Raw genomic sequence first — 22155 nt, forward strand, 5'->3', positions numbered from 1 at the left:
TCCGAAATGTTAATTTGTTGTGTCTTTTTTGTTCAATTTTTTTCTCAAATGTAAATGTGTTTTCACTTTAGTTTTTTTTCTGAAACGTAAAATGGTTTTGTCTTTTGTTAATTAGTTTTCTAAAATGCAAGCTTTTTTCATGAAATGCAAAAGTGTCACAGTTTGATCATTTGTTTGGCACTTCGGGGCCACCGTAAAGATTCATTAAAAACAAATGCCACCAATAAAATACGTAAACCGAGTAAGAAGGCCAGTGACAAATAAATGTGTACAAAAAGTTCAAATCTGATTTTTGGGGGGGGTTCCTCTGAGGTTTGCCAAAGCAGCACTTCAGCAAAACACTGCACTCTGCTTTCTATTTCTTTTCAATAAGACAGCTCATTTGCTACACTCCTAGTTCAAACTGCTGACAGAGTTTTTCAAGGCTGAGTGTGTGTGCGTGTGTGCGTGCAACACAACCACATAAACGAATAGTCAAAATGAAGTCAAAGAGTCGAGGACCAACGCATCCTATCATTAAGCTACTCAGAGTTCATTAGCGGTACTGTATACGGGCACTGCTATGCAAGGTCAAGGCTGCTGTGTTTTTCTAAGTCAGCAGAGGAGCAGTAAAAGCAGGATAATAAGCTGCTTCCTTCTCATCCCCACCCTGAATCAACTTATTTTCTCTTCCAACTACAGCCAGGTTGATCCATGTACCATATGTACTGTATTTACCTAAATTAAAGATGACAGAGAAAATCGCAGGAAAGACACGGAAAGTCTCCTTTTGAGGTCAAATTGTTGGCTATCAGTCTTGGATGTACAAGGCCCCATACCAGTTAACAAGCCAACATGTTTGATTAAAGTCAATAAAATGAAAGGAATGAGTTGTACATTGAAACTTGACCCAATTATACTGTGTATGTACGGCTGTTACTTACCTATGGTAGGAAATGTCCCTTGATCAAAATCGACCAGGCAAGCTAATATCCGTAGCAACGTGTTGGTATTATTCTTTTTTTTTTTAATCAAAAATACCAAAAAGACAAACATATAAAATATAAATATGCAACTTCAGAAGCTGCACAGCAAAATAACTTTAACTGAAACAAGAATAAAATAATAATAAATATAAAAAATAAATAAATAAAAGGAGCTAACACAATCTCTCTTAGATTATAGAGAAAACTGCAGCATGTGTGTTGAATCTTGCAACTGACAAGTACAATTTATTCATAAAGGTAATTAGGTAAAAAATAAAAGTGTAAATAGAACCTTAGCCACCTGTGGATCATATTATTGTGTTTCATATTGTAATATACATCAAAGTTGATTTAAGAGTTTACTTTGAGCGGTTTCAATGTGACATTTTTTACTTTTTTTTCTTATGGGGGGGTGATAAAAGAAATACAAGTGAAGTCACAATGTAGTACACTGAAGGACAAACAGCTGCTAGCCATTGATGGCAAGGAGGAAGCGTTCATCAAGATAATGATGGATCGCTTTAAAACAGAGACCTGGCAATATAGAGATGAATGCACTGCGAGGACGCTTACTCAGCACTTTGGCCTTTACCTTTTTAATGAGCCCTTGATCACACAAATAACCTCTCCTAACCTACAGTATGTTGGATTCTACCAAAGGTTATCTGCAAAGTGGATCCAACCTAAGCCTATCTATCAATCTCGATCGTGGCCTAATCAAATGACACAATTTTCTTGAGTGAAAACACTGAGGCAGACTTGGTGTCTCCTTAACATCTCATTTTGGTTGATTTTTATTCATACATTTTCTTAATGAGTACAACACTTCACCTGTCAAGGCTTTGGTGAATTTAGTGTGAACTTAAATTCCATTACCTGTTGGCATTAATTGCTAAGTGAGTCCAGGAATGCTCCCCTTGGGGGCTATACAATCCCCCCCCACCCCATCTGGCTAACTATTCTGTCTAGACTAACTTAGCGAGCAATAATCCACCAAGGGGATCAATAAACTGCACATAATTCAGTACCAATAATGAGATTTCACTTCAACACAAGCGCCTTCCCATTTCCCAAGGAAGAGGTAGGGGTGTAAAATGATAAAGTAATTATTAAAAGGGCAGACAAAATGAGTAAGCACTTCACACGGAGAAGGAGGTTAAGCGCATCCTCAATTAGACCCACTTAAAGCTATTATTGTTATTTGAGACAAAGCTAATCAAGGCGGGTATACTCAGGCATCAATTTCAGCAGGTATTCGAAGGACACGGGCTTGCCGGATCTCCAATTTCCATAAGATCACATTGTCATGGAGGCCACCTTGCAGGCAAATTTTAGTAGGCCACCTTTAATTGAAAGCTATGTGGGAATTCATCCACCAATCAGGCATAGAATTAGAATCGAGAAGCTCCTATTCACTGTCAGCAACAACAAAAGCCAGCTAATATTACACACTATCCGTAGTACAAAAGAAAAATTGCTACATGTTAACCTGTGGGTGGTATTTATTCTCTGCTCATTAATAGTGTGAACACTGTCATGTTATTTTTTTTCTTTCACTATCAAGACATATTGAGCCCCAACCCTCGCTCATTTAGACAAAAAAGTCCCCCAAAAAAAAAAAAGAGTCAAAAACCACCAATGGAAAAAGCATGCGGTTAATTGTTTTTTTTTTTTTTGCAAGCTTTCAACCGTATTTGCAAATGAAATCATTAGATGCATTTTGCAGCAGCAGAATTGCTAGCAGTGACATCCATTTGGATGAATGTGGGACACTTTTCCACTTAGGTTCACATTATATAGTGAAAAGTCATTCATCTCAACAAAACACACATGCAAGAACGACAGTTGTTGCACATCCACTGCCATTCTCTTTTATTTGTATTTTTTTTTCCAGCCAAAATGCTTCCATTTTTGACTACCCAGAATGAATAAAACAGTCTTCTAAAGTGGGGTTGTTGTTACATTTCATTTGCTGGTGACATTTGCAGTACATCCTTAGTAATTACCTCACTAAATAAGAATCATGGCTTGCAAGAAACCTGCACTACAAAGGTTGTAAGTCTCATGGCAAAAATCTGCTTCTAGATTTTATTGACTGTCTTGGGACTTTTTTTCTTGGTCATTATTTTACATTCAAAGTGTGCCCCAAAAGACAGGCTCACTTATGTCAGCCAAATTTAAGCAATTTTGATGATTATAAATGGACGGTCAACATAATGCAGTTTACCCCAACACTCTCAATGTCACTATTTCTCCATGACAACTGCATTTGGAAACCATTTGAATTGCTGAAAGTTAGTAACTATTTGTGTCTATATGAAGTAAAATATCAAGGGAAAAATATCAAGGGAAACTCTTGATTCTATTGTTAATAAAGGTGGGTAGTATAGCCAAAACTTTAAGGGTTAGGGTTTTAAACTTTAGAATAATATAACTGAGAATAGCAAAAAGAAGTCCTCCAAATAATTATACTCAATTACAAGTACTGAATAACTGGTGGGTAACTTGTGATACCTTATCTTTAACACCATGTCACAGTCAAACCGACAATTGAAATAATAATGAGAAACGTTTTCCTATTATAACACCTAAATGAAAGCAATTTGTACTAATTTAACACTTACTACTCATCTCTGCTTGTTATTGCTCAAAAAGCAGCATATGTATGAGAACGTCTTTTTCTCTCATTTGAAGTACTTTATTTCCCATTTCCACATATCTTTTTTATGATATTAGCCACGATACAGTACATTCACTTCTTTCTCTCACTAGCAAATCACTCTATTTTATTGCAAATGTTTGCATGATAAGTAACAAACTTGCCTTCTGCAATGTTGTGTCCCGATATGTGACTTCACAAAAGATCCTATGTGTCAGACTGCTCAGAAGAAAATTGCAAAGTGACACTTGGTTGAAGAGTAGTAATGAGTGGCACGGGGCTGCATTTTCAGACGGCCTCATGCGGTGCAAAAGCAGGAATCACAATTGGTCCATCTGCAACATGGCACATTACCATAATGGTTTTACATTACACGCTTATGGAGAACATTTGCGCTTACTATTCTTCACTCTTAACAAGAGCCTTGGTGAAGAGACACTGCTGATTAGACGCAGATAGTGGGCGCACGCAGCAGGAGTTGTAGACTTGTGGGAAATAAATGAATTGACAATTAGAGCGTAGTGAATGAGCAGGTGTGTGGGCCAGAGTGCAAGTAGGCCAGCGCGCCAATCGTGTGCCATTCTCTACACCTGCAACTCTGGCTGAGGTGATTGACGGCCTGGCCGGCTAAGACAGCTCGCAGACAGTAGGCAAGCAACACTTTGACCTCATCCAGCTGCTCAAGATGAATAAATTCAACTTGATAAGAATTAATCTTGTGTAAGCATTTGCAATTTTCCACTCTATCCAAAAAATATGCAAGGGAATCTGCTGGGGTTGGAGTGGAAAACAAACTTTTCACTATACCTGATGTTACAATACTTTATTTACTTGCGAGACGCATGGAGCCACTTGAAAAGGCTCTTTGAAAAAGTGTTTCTAATTCCGCAGGCTAATGTTGTACCTTGGAGTGCGGACAACTGATGAGGACCCAACTGCAGAGCTGATCAATTAGTGCCTCACTACCATGTTGCATTGGCGATGATTGGCAGTTCAGCTCATCTACATAAGAAAATATTACCATTTGTTCCAACATGACATTATTATCCAACAATGGCTTAAACCCTGTGATTGGCTGGCAACCAGTTCAGGGTATTGTCTCACACCTACTGCTCATAGACAGCTAGGATAGGCACCAGCAAGCCTGCGACCATGCTGAGGATAAGCAGCTATAGAAAATGAATGGATGGATGGATGGATGGACGGATGGATGGATGGATGGATGGATGGATGGATGGATGGATGGACGGATGGATGGATGGGCTTGAACTAAATACAAATACAAATTTGGAACTGAAAAGCATCTGTAGCCTGTTTTGTAGCAAAATAATAGTAAAAATGAAAGCATAAGGTTCCAAAGTACTGAAGCTGAGGTCACATGTGAATAAGGACAGGGAAACTTAATTTTGACAGCAGCTCACCTTCATGAATTTTGCAGACCAAATGTTTGGACACACCTTTTCATCCAGTTTCTATCTTATTGTTTCTTGCCATTATATGAATTTTAACTGTTGTACATAGTATGAATTTAAAGAGGTGTCCAATAGGGGTGTATCAGCTATGTATTAACCTGTCTTGAGCATCAGCTCAAAAAGAAAATACCAAGAGTGTGCAAAGCAGAAATCAGAGCAAAGGCTGGCTATTTGGACGCGACTAAAATCTTAAATTTGTATTCATTTAGGTAGATAATTCCACATGTGCTCACTCATAAATTTTATACTCTAAATGAGAATCTACAATGTCATTAGTCATTAAACTAAAGAAAATCCAGTGAATGAGGTGTGTCCCACTTTAAGCCTACACTATAGCTACAGCAGACTCGTTGGGTAAGAAAATAAAAAAATCTACTACAAGACTATTTCTGCTTTCGTCAGGAACATTTCTAAAGCCAAGAAAAAGATTGATACATAATCTGAAGGATTACTAAAAATAAATAATCACTAAACCCTGCACATCCCTACGTTTGTACATTGTAATCCATAACTTCAAAGTATCTTTTTATCTGTGATATATGCTCACAGAAATCTTGGAGATGATTCTCATTTACATACAAAAGCTGAAGTCATAGAAAATAGGTAGCATTCACATAAAAACAGGCAGTACCACCTACTCAGGATCACCTTGAGCATTGGTCAATCAATTAAGTGAGGCATTTGGTTGCTCATGAAAATGTCTTGAAACAACCATAACCCCAACATAAGATTGCTAGTTTAGTCCAAACTATGCAAACTCATTCAGCATTGCTAAAAAAATAAAATAAAAAATAAATAAAAAAAGAAAAAGAAAAGGTCAGTCTTGCTTGTCTATCTTCATTTTAACCATGGAGATACAACATATGCACGCTGCCCTTATTTTAAACATATATCTAATTGTCTCCTATCGCCAATCGGAGTCAGGGCATTGTTGCTTGAAGAGTAAATTGGCTAATTCAATTAGAGCGCTTTCCTATAAGACACATCATAAGTGATGGAGAATGACTGTAACCCAGGCCTGAACTCCATGGCCCCCCTCCAATCGCTTGGCTTGCCTGACAAATGGATAGCAGAGTATAATTGAAACACATTGCTGCCAGCATAGGTCAATAACATCACTCTCTCTGCTCACCAGCACCAGATTAACAGACTATTTTATCTTCCCACAGCCTGTCCCAGCTTGACAGAAGGGAAGCATCAGCTGCTTATCCATAAAAGAGGCCGCTTATCTGGAAAATAAACAAATACATTAAGTGCAACTGCCAGCTGTCTGTCCAAACAGTTAAGGGCTACTTAGTTTAAGGCAAACATGTGGCCAGTGTTTTATTTAGCACAATCATGTGGGATGGAGCATTGCTGTCACTTTGAAAAGTCCACACAGACCCAGGCCAAATGACAGACTGGCCTAACTCAGTATTTATCAAAAAAGATTGATCGCCACCAACCAGCATGAGTGTACATATTTTACAACGCCAAAGTCATTCTTTGGTGAGTATTTACCAAAAACTGCAAAGAGTGTGAATGACACAGAGTGATTTTTTTTTTTTTTTTTTTTGTAAAACAGTCATCTCAGAAGATACCCCTACAATGGAAATTGAGTCAATCATCATTGTTTGTGTATGACAAACATTGAGGATTAATTAGCTTAAGCACAAGTGTAATGTGAAGCTAAAGTAAATGAGTACATGTATTTAAGAATGAGTATACAAAATCTGCCAACTTAAACTCAATGATAAACAATAGCATAAGAGGGGTTTATTTGCAGTCAAGGGTACAAAAACAAAATTGAATTAAGTGTATTATCTTCAACTCCATACTTTTTACATAGTTAAACTGGAAATTAAGTTAATCACAGAAGTTCCTCCGTATTTTTGTTTGTAGATCAACTTAGATTGGCTTAGGAAAATCAGGTTTCCAAAGAAAATGACAAATGACTCAATTTGATTTTATTTGTGCGCCTAAAGACACTTGCTGATTTATAACTTAGTGGTCTGTCATCAAAGAACAAAATTTGCACATGGAACAAAGGAAAGAACGTTGCGAACAGAAATCACTGATGCGTAACCTTGCGCGTTTCACTGTGCGCATTGGCGTACCCTGCTTGCGTTTGACACCACCTCCAAAATGTGTCGGGGCTTGAAGCACACTTAGATGTGGTACAAGATTTACAGCTCAACAAGCAGACAAAATCGGCGCATTTGATACAAGGTCAAACATTTTCAATCAATCAAGCACACGAATGCAGCGCAACTTGTGGTTAACAAACAAGCTAACAGCAATAGCTAATCGCCCAATTGCTGGGTGGCGAGACAAAATGCAGGAACAACGCAGGCCCTGTGTAACCCGTGGAAACCACATAATGCACCACGGATTTCAAATACTGCATGTCCGCCCTGCCGCGCTGTGCCCAGTCACCACAACGAGGCCGCACGCCCCCGGCCACTTCATGAGTCTCCGCTCCGTTGCATGCCTAAACGCAATTTGACCCTCCAGGGACTCCATTGCGTGGTCCCTGGAGTGGCAGAATGTGTTTGCGCAGGGACTACCAACTCAGGTGATTACAAAGGAAAAATAAAATAAAACGTTTTCTCAACCTACAAAATCAAAACAAGCTCCTCATGTGAAATGTTTGCATGGATAACACTTGATTGCATGCTTCATTTACATAGGTTACTCATTTTAACTTTTAAGTGGATTGATAGGATCATGTAATATATGTTCGTACACATTCAAGTAACGATCAACAGGATGACAGTATTTGTTCTTTTTGTCTTGATGACGATGGCACAGAGAAGGAAAACAAACCGCTTTGGGTTCATCCAATCAATCAGCAAAGTAAAAGACAATGTTGTCCATGTGGAGAGCTTTTTCTTGATGGAGATCACATTGTTTTTCCTGTTTGGTGCTTTTAGAATTGTGGATTTGACCATGGTGCACGGTGGCAGAGCAGATCTTACGAGTTCTGTGTAAAGTTGGTGGACCATGGTGCAACGACGCAGCCGCGGCACAGTGCAGCTCAACAGATACAAACTTTTGGAACCAGTCTCATTCATTATTATGCAGCAGGATGTTGAACCCTTGGGTAGTTTTCTCCCCAGCCTTTCATAAAGCTAAGCATGCGCGTCCCACCCATGTCTTCCTATTCTGAGGATATTTGTTGGTTTACTGAAGCGGCTTGGACTGGTTGTCAGGACTGCATATCATTCTTGTGAGGGTGTGAATGAGATTGTTTGTGTTGTCACTCTTAAGTGATGTAGGATTTACCTCTGATTTCCTTACACTAATTAAATCGGGTCCCAAACAAACAGCAGAAACCATAACTGATGGACTTATTAAACTTTTTGAGGGCACAAGTTTGAATAACGTGACGTCGCTGTGTGCATACAGACAGTACGCTTAATGTGTGAATGACATTGACAATGACATAAAGGAAGACTTTTTATTGAAAGAAAGGGTGAGTGCCAAACACTATGTCCTGGTACTCATGTGAGTAACTCACGAAAAAAATTACGTGCAGCCTTGCATATAATATTGCGTGTGTGTGAAGTATATTGCAGTTATTGTTTTTCTTTTTTTTTTAACCTTAAATGGAAATTGTTGGTGCACTACTGATAGAAGTGCACTAATTCTACTCATATTTCCTAACTGTTTAGCAAAGGCAAATTGTGATATGACAATAAATAAGTAAATATATCCACTCACGATGAGAAACGAATAATGAGTGGTTGTATTAATTCACTAGAATGCAACCTTAGTAGGATATAAAAAAAAAAAAAATAAAACACGTGTGACAACATGTCCCACTGCAGATGATCACTTTATATTGTCTGAGCCTTGAGTGCAGTTACATTTGTGTGCCTTTAAAATAACATATACCTAGTTCTTGAATTTTAAAAAATCATTTTATTTTTCATTAAAGAAGGGTTTGGTGAATGCGTTTATCAAACTGATGAGATTCAGTACTTTCAACGAGGTCAAGAGCCACTGCTTTAGAAAAGTCCATTTTGAAAAGATTTGATAGTGGCAGCACCAGTTCAAACCCAAAACTGTTAGCGTATTTTCGCCATATCAGAAAAGCACCATACAATACCTTTGATATGTAAGCCGAATTGTCTTGATTATTCAAACAGCAAGAAGCATACATGTCACACAAACACAACAGCACTTGTCTGTGTGTGTGTGTTTTTGTTGATGCTGGTAGCATTCTGTCTCTGCATGTTCCCACACAGTGCATAACAAATTAGTTACGGGTGGATATTCAATTACATCCTTTGTCAGGGGTCTATGTAGTAGCAGGACAGGATGCTCTGTACAGTAATCCACGATGCAGAACAAGGTGGTGCTTCTATTGTCAGTCTGACGAATGGAAATTATTTGCAGTCATGTAAAACCAACAGATTAGGCCACACTTGGGCTGTAAGATACTGTAAGATGTCAGGCACTACTATTGCAGGGACTCTCTTCTCCCATTGCTAAGAATGGCTTTAATCCTCTCTCTTTACACAATCAAGCTGTTTGACATGACTTTTCTACAACCTACGCACTCAAGTCGTTCCCTCTTCATTCATTCAACCGATAAGGGGAAAGCTGAACGCAATGGGGCTATACAATGTACAGCACATCCATTTGGGTATAAATTCTGATGTCACGAGATGAAAACATGCTCACTTTACTCATTTGAGCTTTGCATTTTGTCAAATTTGCTTTTCAATTTGCTTTTCAGTTGCAATCTATTACAAGCAAAAAAAAAAAAAAGTTTGCTGTCATAAGACAAAGTTGAATTCATTGCTTGCTGCCTGATTCTCTGCTGGTCACGGGCCTCTGTCCTTCCTTTGTGCACTGCACTATTTCATAGCATTTTATTGTTGAATCACAGCCTTGGCACGGCTGCTTTCAGTTGATGAAATCATAAGTCTACACAGAGCAGAAGGGTGCCGTTAAAAAGAGCCAAAAGACCACTTGACGAACATCACTAAAACAATCAGGTAAAATGTCTGGTGTTTTACAAGTTATTGTTACGAGCGGTACTGACACTGGGTTTAACTAAGGTTTAGATATGTTGCCTCCACTCAAGCGCAAACATTCATGTCGAAACGAAGGCCAGCTTGAGAGCAACTTTTAAACAACAAACTCAATTCATTGCAAGTTCTTATTCCAGGGCCATTCCATCTAAATAGAAGGCTGCAGCATGCTTTCTAACCTCTAAAATGTGAAGTACCAGGACAGATGTGAGTGTTTGCATTTGTGTTTGAAAAAGAAAAGCTAATGTTCAAGTAGAAAATGAGGCCACACACACACAAAATAAAGAAGAAACTTCAACCTATCAACCTAAACGCCAACAAAAAATGATGACAATTGCTGAGAAGGTGATACTTCTCAAAGGGACAACTTGCAGCCGTGGCCCACCATTTGGGAGTGAACAAATCCACCTCTCCCTCTCCCCCTCCCCAACAAGTTCACTACTGTACAGTGTATAAAGTTTAATAATTTAAGATTTAAGTAAATATGTGTACTGCAGTAAGATTTGTCTGAAATATGTATAGCATGAAGACTTTTCACGTTTAATCCCCCAACCCCAATTTTTTTTTTTTTTATGTATTCATTTTTTAAATGTAAAAAGTGGGGGTGTTACTTTGTGGATTTTCAGCTATTGCGGGCGGGTCCTGAACATATCTACCGCGATAAACGAGGGTTCACTGTATTTGTATTTCCTAAAATCAAGCCGCATTAATGTATACATACTGAAATAATTCCGAAGAAAGCACGTGTTTTTAGAAGGTTTGCTTCAGTGAGTATATTGGTTTTAAACGTTAAATACAACCAAACTGTATTTTAGTGAAAGTTCTTCACTGGATTAAATAAACAAATAAATAACACTTGATGAGCATATCTAACAGTAGTACTAGTGGCTCACTTTGCAAATATCTGCTTAGAGTTGTTGTCTCCAACCAGTAGTCTGCCGTTTGTTACATTCGTACGTATTTATTTTCATTTTTTTCTAGTGTAGCATTCTGTACTGTGCCCCAAATGGATGTTAGCCGATCCACACATTATGCGCCCTGCCAATAATCAGCCTGTGGTGGGCCAAACATGTTCTAAATTACTGCCATTGAAGTTACACAGAACTGGAGATGTCTCTATTTTAACTCTTGTGTTCATTGTCTTTAAAACCAAAAGTCAAATGCACTGCGCATATAAATAATGACTGAAGAATGGAAACAAATACCTGTCAAATTAGTTTCACATTTACTGTGCCAGAATTTGTGTGAATTAAATTAACATGTAAACTAGGCACAATAAATCCTGCATGTTGTGATGATAAGGTTGTGCCAACGTTCACGTGTGGACCGCCTTGTGCAGTCAGTGTTCAGCCACATCTTCAAATTTCTCCACAATGTTCCCAGAAGCATCTACCAACAGATGGGTGTTCTCTGGGTAATGACTTTTCTCAAATCGCTAAAGCAAAAATCATTATTACCAATTAGATGCCCATTAATTATGTAAACATGAAGGCTGACAGTTGTTTATATAAGTTGAAATAGCTCGTCTTTTTAGAGTGTCCTTAAAAACATCTTCACAATCTTCCTACAGTATGTCAGCCATAAAATATGAGAACTGACTTATGAAATATGTATAGGGTAAAGCAGTGAGTTAGTATTTGGTGGACAAACGTAAATATGCTGTACAGTTTGCTCAAGAATGACATTCATCTGCTAATTTCAAAACACAGCTGGATTAATTTGAGATTTGTTCACATTCGCACTGCAATAAGTGAAACGCAACAAGAAATGGATATAGATAATGAAAAAAAACATTCAAAAGGCTGGTCTACCTTAGTATCTAAAATTCTGCAGAGTACAAATACATATTATCAGTGAATGTCAGAATAAATATGAATTGGCAACCTTGGGACCCAGGAAAACCTATCCACATCCTGAAGGATAAAAAAACGCTGTTCCTCCTTAAATGTATGCCAGGAGCTCTGGCAATCTTGCTTGAACCTGACCTCAATTCACAGCACCAAAACAATAGCGTAGGACCTTCAGTTTGCAAATTCAGCCTTATAGATGGTAAACGCATCCAGACGTGGAGTCAAATCATTCTCTGAGAACCTCACCTTAATTCCCTCATGCCTTAGGCACTGCTCAGCAACTATTCATTGCCTGGGCCATTAGTCTAGTTTTGACCCTTTCCTCAGCTGGCCTGATTAGAGCTAGCCCCTGTCTCCCTTCTGCTGAGCTAGCGCAGACAGTAATAGTACCAGTAAGTCGACCTGAAACTTCAAAGCAAGAACACAAGAAAAGACTACAAATGAAAAGTGAACTCTGAAAGTGATTCTAATTATTCAATCCTTCCCAACCCCACGCTATTATTTTTGTCCATGACACTCCAACAGTAGAATTATAGTGACAGCTGTGACCATTTCGCTCCAGGTTTGTTGCCTCACTTCCAAAAAATGAAAAATATAAACACATCATGGGACAGATAGCATCAATTCTGCTCAGAGTTGGCCCACTATCTCTTGTTGTTTCACTCATTGAGAAGGAGAGTGAAAAAAATAAAAACTGTATCCATCATGTCAGGATTTTCCAGTTACTGTGACAGATCAGATTCACTGCTCCAAGTGTGCCTGAATGCATGTGTGTTTACTGTACCTTCCCATTTGACTGCCTGTTGATGATACACACTGCTCTTTCTTTCAAGTAATAAATACTTAAACATATAGTGTATATTAATTCTAGCCTAAAGGGGAAGTCAAAATGCTACTATGTTTTAAAACCCCCACAGGTTGAAACATATTCTGCATAGTAATGCATTTCTGGAATATGACGTAAGCACCAAAATGAACCCTTTTTACTCCGGCTCTTGAAGTGGCCACTTTGCCACTTGTTGTGGAATGAAATCACTATTTCCACAATAATCACTTAAAACATGAATTTTAAAAGGGTTTTCATTTGCCACTGACTGGTGGCCAGGGTTTACCTGACTCGCACCTACTGTAAATTCCAGCAATACATTCACTGATGTTAAAGTCCAAATGTAGACAATATTAGTATTGATAGATCAACAGGAGGATACTTGGCGTCCTCCAGTTGGGAGGCCCAGTTTTGCGGTGCAAGTACCAGACCACCTCTTGATAGTGAGAAGTGTGGTTTGTTCCACTGACTCAGGCCTCTCGCATGTGACACAAGGTCCACTCCACATTTCTGACCATAATTCAACCAATTTGGCAGTTTGAGGTCTTGGAGGCCTGGGGATAAAAAGTTTGGAGTGGCCTAATGACAGACGGAAGGGCCAGATGAGGGCACTTCTTCCAAGAGCTCCCCAGGAAAACCTTTCCAAAGCAGATCCTGGAGACCACAATCAACCATTAGCTAAGGGGCAAGGGAAACAGACGGCGGGAAAGGAAAACGATTGAAAGACCGCAGGTCATTGGATGATTCACTTTTGAGAGAAACACTACTCATTGGTGTAACATATGCAATGTCAATCTCGTCACTCAAATCTCTGTTCAAGACACAATTTAATGTCAATTTTGGCTTCATTAATATGATCGTGTCAATTTGAGGTGGTCACTCATACTCATACTACACTGCAATTTAAGATCAAAACATAAACATCGAAACCAGTAATCAAAGGTAAAAGAATAAGGGCTACCAGTGTATGTGATGACACTGATCATGTTAATGATTTCTCACAATAATGAAGCAACAACTGCAGGAAATATGGAAATCAAGTGTAATATGTAATGTAAATGTAATATTATAGTATGGTGAGTAATTGTGTGTGTATGTATATATATATATATATATATATATATATATATATATATATATATGTGTGTGTGTGTGTGTGTGTGTGTGTGTGTGTGTGTAGTAAGTATATTGTGAGTAAAATTCCCAGAAAATCACAATATTCTATCACTTGTTATTCACAGAAAAGGACTGCAGGCTGCTCGTGTGATCTTTGGAGGCTAAACATTGCCTTCAGGTGAGCTATCTGAATCAAATTACGGAGCCTGTAAATATTTTTCACCTATCATAGAAATCTACAGTGTTACAATCTTTAAGGTTTCATTCATTTTAATTAGTGATTCCTCAAAAGTGTTTTGATCAGAGGAGTCAACACAAATATGATTTTTATAGATTTACCTATTTAGTTGTGAATTATAATGATAATATACAAAGATGTGATTTCCTATTGTGTATTTAAAAATGCATGTATTTTTGTATTTCACATCATTTATGGGCTGTCTCCAAAATTTAATGACGACAGATTATTATGCATCATTTGAAAATATTTTTAAATTAGCCTATGTTTGCATATCTGATACAAGTAAAATAAAAAATAAAAAAACAGGGGTCTTCAGCAGCAAATAAAGAAGAATGTTCAACATAATTTTACATGCTAAATTTTTTCTAAGTGCGCTCTCAAATAAGAAGAGTTTCTGTACTTTCATTGGTAAAATCCACAAGCACAATGACCACTCGAGGATTTGCAGTGCTATGGCACCTAAAGGGTATGAATTGAAAAGTGGAAGAAAATGGTGGCATGGGACCGAAAAGGGGCACAGTGGCTTGCTTGATGGGGAAAATGTCTTTTTTTTTAGTAAAATGCAGTCTGGGCATGTTTGAGACGTGTGTACTTGTGATGAAGTGAAAGGAGTATGTGAGATGCGAAGGGTGTCTTTGTGTTGCTGATGTGTCTCATTGTAAATGAGGGAGCGCCCCCCATGACCCCACGCTGGAGTGTTCTCGCTGCGCAATTAAATGGTGTTGACGCATGAAAATGAATAATCAATCTGCTTTATTATCACTGATGTGAAAATTACTTGTAGTGGTGAAAATGGAAAAGGGAAGATTGGAATATTTCTACATGCTCATGGAAGCCTTTAACAGTTATGTGCATCTAATTTACTTATTTTGCATTTCATGAATCTAAACTTGGGAAATAATAGGTATGTAACCACATTTTCCATAATCAACAGATATTCATTTGTTTGGCATCATTAAAAATATCAAAGTGGGGGCATGTGGGATTTATTTTGTATTATGTTGGTTTTGTGACATACATCAGATGTGAAGGTTAATTATCGGCTACATTTTTGTCGCAACTGTGCTTCAGTGCAATCAGCACTGTAAGAAAATAAGTGGGTCAAAATGCCAGACCCTGATTAAAATCACAGTTATTATAGTGCAGCTTCAGCTCCAATTTGGTGGGTTTCCCAACATCTGTCCTCGTCAAGAGGAACACATATGAATGAAAACAGACGCAAGGCTGCTGAAATTGTTGATGGGCCAGCATGTGCGTTCTGCATTTACACTATAATGTTCCCACAAACTAGTCTTGGGCAAGTTACTTCAATACTGTACTGCATTATTTATTTGACATATTGTCAATATATACAATATATTGACAATCACATGCAATGGCAGATAACTGAATATGTCCGTGTGGTAAAAACGCTACATTTTTTTCAGAAATTAGATTCCAAATGCACAGAAAAACAATAATAAAAAAAAAACAACCAAGAAAGATTCATTCATCTGACCTTGCTCTCTCTGCCATTAGATATTTGATCTGCTAATATGTGTTTCACCTTCACAAGCAATAGGCTTTCTTTTTATTGTGCTCGTGTTGGCTGGTTCATGAAGAAAAAGTGGGACAAGATGGGCAAAATAATATCCCTGCCATTTAAACAGATACATGGCATCAATATATTGAAAAATGGCATGAGACAAATAAACATTTAAAGTGGTTATTGACTTGTAAAATGAATGTAGACTTGCTTGTACAAGACAGATCGAAGCAATATTTATCTAGCAAGCTGGCGGTCAGAAATGATACAGCAGCTGTTGCCAGATGCTAGTGTTATAATGTGCATCCATCATGCTATCCTTCTACTGCTCCCTTCTTGCCCCTCATTGATATAGTCATCCTTCATTTCCTTAGAAAAGGCCGACTTCATTTTCACAGCAATCTGACAGTCTTAACAAAACACTACATTTTAACTGCGGCAGCATCTCTCTTGAGGGTTATTTGTGGATTTTTGGTGGGGAGTCACCTATTATGGACGACATCGGGAGGATGAATGGCTGGCTGATATTTTAGCCCAGATTACCTATGTTCCGGTTAATAATGACAATAACAACAAAAATGATACTACTAATAATAAAATAACATCCCCTTTTTTCCTTCATGCTTACACTAACAATGATATAAATTGAAGCCAGAATTTTTGACTGTTAAAAAAGCCCTTTAGTATTTGTTTACCTTTACAACATTGAAAAAATACACGCACGCCCCCAAGTTTTATGCGTGTGTGTGTGGGGTGGTTCTTCATCTCTGTCATCTGCTCTATAATAACAACAGTCTGCTAAAACCTGTAAATTTTTGCAGTTTTTTGGGGTTTTAGAAGAGCTAATATTAGCCACTTCAATCAGGTGGCCATTTAATCAGTTGTGCCTTAGGAATAAAATTGACAAAATTGAAGCTTCAAAACATCATTTTTGTTTGTTTTATGTTGGTGCTTTTATACTTACCATATTAAAATAAACTCATTTTGTTTGTGCTTTTTCTACTTCTCATATTAAAATAATTCTAAAGAATCACAGTGTCATGATGGCGATTGGCCATAGAACTAAGTTTGTATAGACTGAAATTTTTTCATCCAAATCTGAGTGTGTAAAACAATTTTTAGCATAATGTTCAGTTTCCAACTGAACAAGAAAACCCCAGTTTACCCTTAACTGTCTTGACTTCCACTTTCCATCTATATTAGAAAAATAATTTTGATGCCTTTTAATTTTCAGCTCAGCATCATTCTGACATGTGCAAGTGATGAATCGCCACAGGATGTAATACATCATTTGCAGATTTCCTACTGTTTTTGATGAAGTTGGGCTTAGTCGGACTCATTACTTTTGGGGAGCCGATTGAAAGCACGCCCAGACATGCTCTCTGTTATTGTCATTATAAACACCCCAGCGCCAGCCTCTGCGCCATTGCAAAATTATCACCTCCAAATTCACACACTTGGACATCAGCGTTCACATGCAGGCACAATATGAATACTTTAGTGTATGTCTCTTGTCTATATACGCAACTAAAAAAAGACGCATGTGAGAGCCTCAGTCCTTTACGGAGCTCTCGAGGATTGAGCCGTGGATGGACCCGGTTGCCGTGCCTTTCCTCCCAGACTGGTGTTGTGTATCTAACAATTTGAAATGTGACAGGTACACTTTTGTGTCCCAAGAATTTATTTCAGCAGCAGTGAGTAATGACATGACATTGAAGAATCTGCGTGTTCAAAACACAAACCAAATTGGAATATAGTGCAAATAAAACAATTTTCCCCAAATGTTTGAAAGTAAAACATACCTGCGGTCAAAACCATTTGCCCTTCCGGTCTGATCCTCCCTCCCCTCCCCATAACTTGACACTTATGTAGGCTATAGCGCCACCCCATGGATACAGGTTGTATTCGGCCCTTACAATGCATTTGCTGTTCTAGTACTGATTTTTGAGCAGCAAACTAAGATGATTTAAACCTTGTAGAATAGATTATGGACCAGAACCCAAACAACATTGTAAGCATCGTCTAATGCCTCTAGGTCACATTACAAAATGAGTGCTAGTGGTGTTGGAGGACTATGTACTGATTGTCTACAACAAAACAAGGACTTATAGTAAATAATGTTGCTTTTACCTGTGTGACAAAATTAAATATGTTTGGTTTGCTGTTAAAATAGCATTGTGATTGGAGCATATGTATGTACATATATATGTGCATTAAACGAGTGAGTGTAAGAGGACAGCTACTGGTTGCTTGAGGAGAAGCTTCACTCACAGTAGCACAAAACACCACCCACACCACTCCCCCTCTCCTGCTGGGCTTGCCACGAAGGAACCGCTAGGTCCAGAGAGAAAACGATGAAGAGAGGAAGATGTAGCCTGTGAAAAAAAAGATGGGGGGGAGAGTATTAAAAATAGGGAAGTGGAGAGGGTCTCTGTATTCACATATTGCTTCCTTCCACAAGCTCTTCAAAAGCAACACCTTGCCTGCCACATATCTGGGAAAGAGAGAAAAAGTTGAAGTTCCTTCATTTCTCCGCTTTTACATCCTCCAAACCAATTTTAGGGATTCCTTTTTTTCCAATTTCCTTTGCAGCACTCAACCTCAATGCTTTTAAAAAAAAAAAAATCTCAGGACAAACAAGTCCACTGTGAATTTTTTCTGTGAAATAAATTTGTTTGGTTTAAAAATGTTGCCCACAACTCGATGATAGCGAAAAATATTTTTCCAGTGCACCACCCAGATCAGGGGTGTGCGGGCCGCGTGGAGGAAAATCCAGGCCTGACCAATAAAATGATGGTATACATTTTATTTATATAACTTTAAAACAACAATTTTATATTATTATTTTTTAAATACTATCCAAAATAAAACAAGTAAAACACCACTATTAATATTAAAATATTAACATTACTATTAATCATAGAACCTTTCAACAGTTTCATTTATTTAAAAAGTCAGCTCATTTTTACACTTAACAAAATAATCTCACGATCCAAATTAGGCCCATTTGCAGGCCAGAACCGTTTGGTACCCCTGCTCCAGATGCTATATCTGTCAACTAACACAAGTTTAATGCTGTCTTCTCAAAATGATCATCGTTTCATGCTGTTGAAACTCAGTGGAAATTCCCCCAACAGCTTGTACAGCAAATGAATATGGTTGGCTTTACACAAGGAATAACGTGAGTTAACTTAGTATGAGTTTAAGACAGACTTATGCTGGCTAGCCTACTAAAATTTCATTTTCCTCCCACATTCCTCGCTGCTTTATCCTTACAGCAGGCAAATAACTTTATGATATCCATCTCGGCGCTACATTTTAAGTCAATTCAAAAAACTATTTTTAACACGTTGTTGTCACTAAACTTATCGACTTCTTGCAGTGATTTCGTCCATCCCTCCAGAGCTCATGGAAGGAATATCGGCTACATGTAAATAAATTACCTTATTCATTCGCCATGTGGGCATTGTTTATGTGGAGTGAATACAGTAGCAATGAATTACTATACATAGTATTCGGCATGTGTGTTCAAAAATGAATTTGTTTTCTCAATTGACGTTATTTTTCCCCGCAAGAGCACAACAAACATGGAGGGCTAAATTGACAAAAATGTAATAAGCCATCAAGTTTTGTTGAATAAAAGAGTAGATGGACAATTATTAATTTTAGGATGTAAAAAAAACTGTGTTCCAGGGAAGCATGGCAAAAAATGATGCGTCTGGGATGCAGGGACGCAGGCAAACAAGAGCACTGATTAATCTTTCATTTTTGCCATGATCAAGCAAGGGAATTTAAGTCAATGTTCATTCCTCTAGTTAGCACTACAGTCTATCTCAAAACCATATCAGTCATACAAGTCAGCATAAAAGTTGACAACACAAAAAGTTCACTTGCTAAATCAAAGAAAAAATGCAATGTGGTTTTATATTTCCCTCTCTTCCTCTTTCTTTTATGCAAATACAACATTCAGCAGCTTGTTGTTTTCTCCAGGGAAAAATCAATGGGAAATCAATTCCACTGGCAGCCTAAATAGCAGCTTGTCAGAATGAAGAGAAATCACTTTTTTTTTTAATTGATCTGAATTTCCAGAAAGCGACTATATGCAAGAAAGCAAAACTAATACTTGAGTACCGGTGAATTTGCTGAAGAGGCATCAGCAGGTTAAGATGCTTATTCTCTCTATATTTTTCTGTTTTAGTCACAGCTGTAACTTCCTTCCAATTTTATTTTTTTTCCTCACCTATCTTCTTTTCTCGGTAAGGTTTATCCCTGAGGTGTCCTCTGGGGATGCCTACAGGATAAGCCATTTGAAATGCATTTTCTAAAAGAGCATTCCATTCCATCTTTGAACTGCTGCTATCACTCCAAAATGGCCTAAAGAAAAAGTGTAAAAAGCAGTACAGAGTGGCGGCAAACATCAACGTGTTCTACGTTAGTGTGTAGTGTCGTCATTTGGAAAAGAAGATCAGCCCAAGGACTGTGATATAGATGTCTGAGACTGTGATTTTTTGCTGGCAGGTGGATGAAAACTAAAGAAATTGAATAGTGGCTTGTGAGAACACCGAACTGGTGGAGCGGCCCGGTAAGAGTTGGGGTTTTCGAAATGAAAATATGGTGGGCCAACAAAAAACAGCTTCTGACAACAAGTTTCTCAAATAATTGCATCTGAAGTATTTGTAACACCATCTAAAGGCACAATCTATAAACCTAAAGCTATGTTCAGTTAGTTCCTCTAAAGTGCATCACTGTGGCACATCATGGCCTGCGCCCTGCTCCATCAACCAATTACGCCAATTATAAGCAGAACCCCCTGTGGTGTTTTGATAAGAGCGTCCGCATTTTCTTCCAATGAAGTAATTTGTTCCAGCATTTGTTTACAGAGAGAGGCTGTGACTCGCAGCACAAATAATATTTGCTATCTCACTTTGCAATCAGAGCGCAGAGAATCCACCACTGGCTAATCTTAACCTGGCTTTCTCACTCACGTTTAATCTGGTCACGGCTGCTTAGCATCCACCATGAGAGTGTGTGCGCACACACACGCACCTGAAAGTGTATGTGTAAGTGTGCGAATTTGAGGCGAGCACACAGGAAAGAGACAGACAAGCCAAGTGGTTCTCATGCCCCCTCTTCCTCTCCGTCGGTGTCAGGAAGCAATCACGTGTGAAAACTTGCCTCAACTTCGCTCGCCTGTGCGTCTGCGGCGTCGGCGAGAGTTTGACAGATCCGTGCGCCACGGAGGCGTCTCTCCTCCATTTGGCATGCCATGCGCGTCTGGTGCGTTGGAGACTGCCTGTCAAACGCCTATGAGTCGATGGCGCAGTCAGGGACCCTATGGAGCACCAGATGGGCCATTAAGGTAGTATTAATGTAGATGCCATCGCTTTTCTCCTCTGACTGGGACATGCTCTCTCGAACTGCGAGCAGCTGCTGCCATTTACTAAGACAGCATCCTGCTAACTTCAGCCAACTCGCCGCTGACTACCAGTCGAGTACGACTCATCTTCATGTGCATTTATTTTCCTTGGGCCAGATATTTTGATCAAATTCAGCAGAATTGCCATTGTTGAAGAAAATCCGTTCAATGCACACTCCTATGAATGTTTAGAACACAATGAAATGTGAATTACATTGCTTCTTGAAATTTGTTCTTTTTTGTGCTTTCAAAGCACTCCTACCTTGAATTCATTTCCCAAATCGAAATGAATGAAAATGCCATCAACCCATTCCAACCTTACTGCGCCTGTGTAGAATCTATGGAGGCTTTACAGCCATACAACTCCAATCTGTCACCTTAGTCTTTACGTTCACATGCAACTGAGACATGTGCCATGGTTCTTGTGAACATGGAGGTCGAGGGGTAATTGAAAAGACAAGGTGTAAGGGGTACTATTGGGATTCAGCCTCATTCCGTGTGAGAGGTTTTACTTTATTTTGATTGTATTCACTGCCGTCATAAAGTCATTATTTTCTCTGAATGGCAGTTAATATTCTTAAAATTTTATTTGAAACATTTTAAAGCCAATATTAATGGATAAAGGCTCCACGATAACAACAGTTTGAAGCAAATTGATTGCATCGGCAAATGCCTGAATGGCTTAACTGCATTTCCTATGCGAGAAATAAAGAAAAGCAGTTTAGTATGCATAGAGTTTATTCAGAATATTTGAAAGATATTTTTCATTCCAGTCATTTTTCTGTAATGGCAAACCGCATTTTTTTTTCATTTTAGAAGCATTCCACTGTGATTTAAGTTATTGTTGGTTTTGTTTTGTTTTTAAATTTACCAACATAAAGCATTTATTCACTTGTACACAAGCAGGTGGCGCGTCCCTCTCATCTTGTCACTCCAAAAAATATCAGCTCTTTAATATGAGTATAGAAAGATAATCCATCTGTGCACCCACATTTTAGGCTCCTAATCAAGGCATGATATTCAGTAGCATGCAGTTATTTCTGTTTATGCCCTCGTGAGTGCTA

The 22155-nt window shown here is 38.4% G+C and overlaps 1 protein-coding gene across 5 annotated transcripts in view; it reads right to left on the reverse strand.

Annotated features, from left to right (window-relative positions):
- Window positions 1-22155, reverse strand: part of LOC148429445 (uncharacterized) — a 116567-nt gene that overhangs the window by 41489 nt on the left and 52923 nt on the right. For 2 of the 5 annotated variants that reach the window (XR_015867826.1, XR_015867827.1), the window contains 2 exons: window positions 20851-21007; window positions 17947-18050 (listed from right to left, as the gene is read on the reverse strand). Coding sequence is in view for 1 of the 5 variants with exons in the window: in XM_088433766.1 (XP_088289892.1) it covers window positions 17939-18050; window positions 20851-21007 (269 nt within the window). In the remaining 4 variants the exon portion in view is untranslated. Of the gene's footprint in view, window positions 1-17551; window positions 18051-20850; window positions 21008-22155 lie in introns of those variants that run through there. The other 3 variants (XR_015867829.1, XR_015867828.1, XM_088433766.1) reach the window with 2 other exon arrangements.

This window comes from Hippichthys cyanospilos, chromosome 1, assembly GCF_059441005.1.
Source record: "Hippichthys cyanospilos isolate Australia breed blue-spotted pipefish chromosome 1, RoL_Hcya_1.0, whole genome shotgun sequence".
Lineage (NCBI taxonomy): Eukaryota > Metazoa > Chordata > Actinopteri > Syngnathiformes > Syngnathidae > Hippichthys > Hippichthys cyanospilos.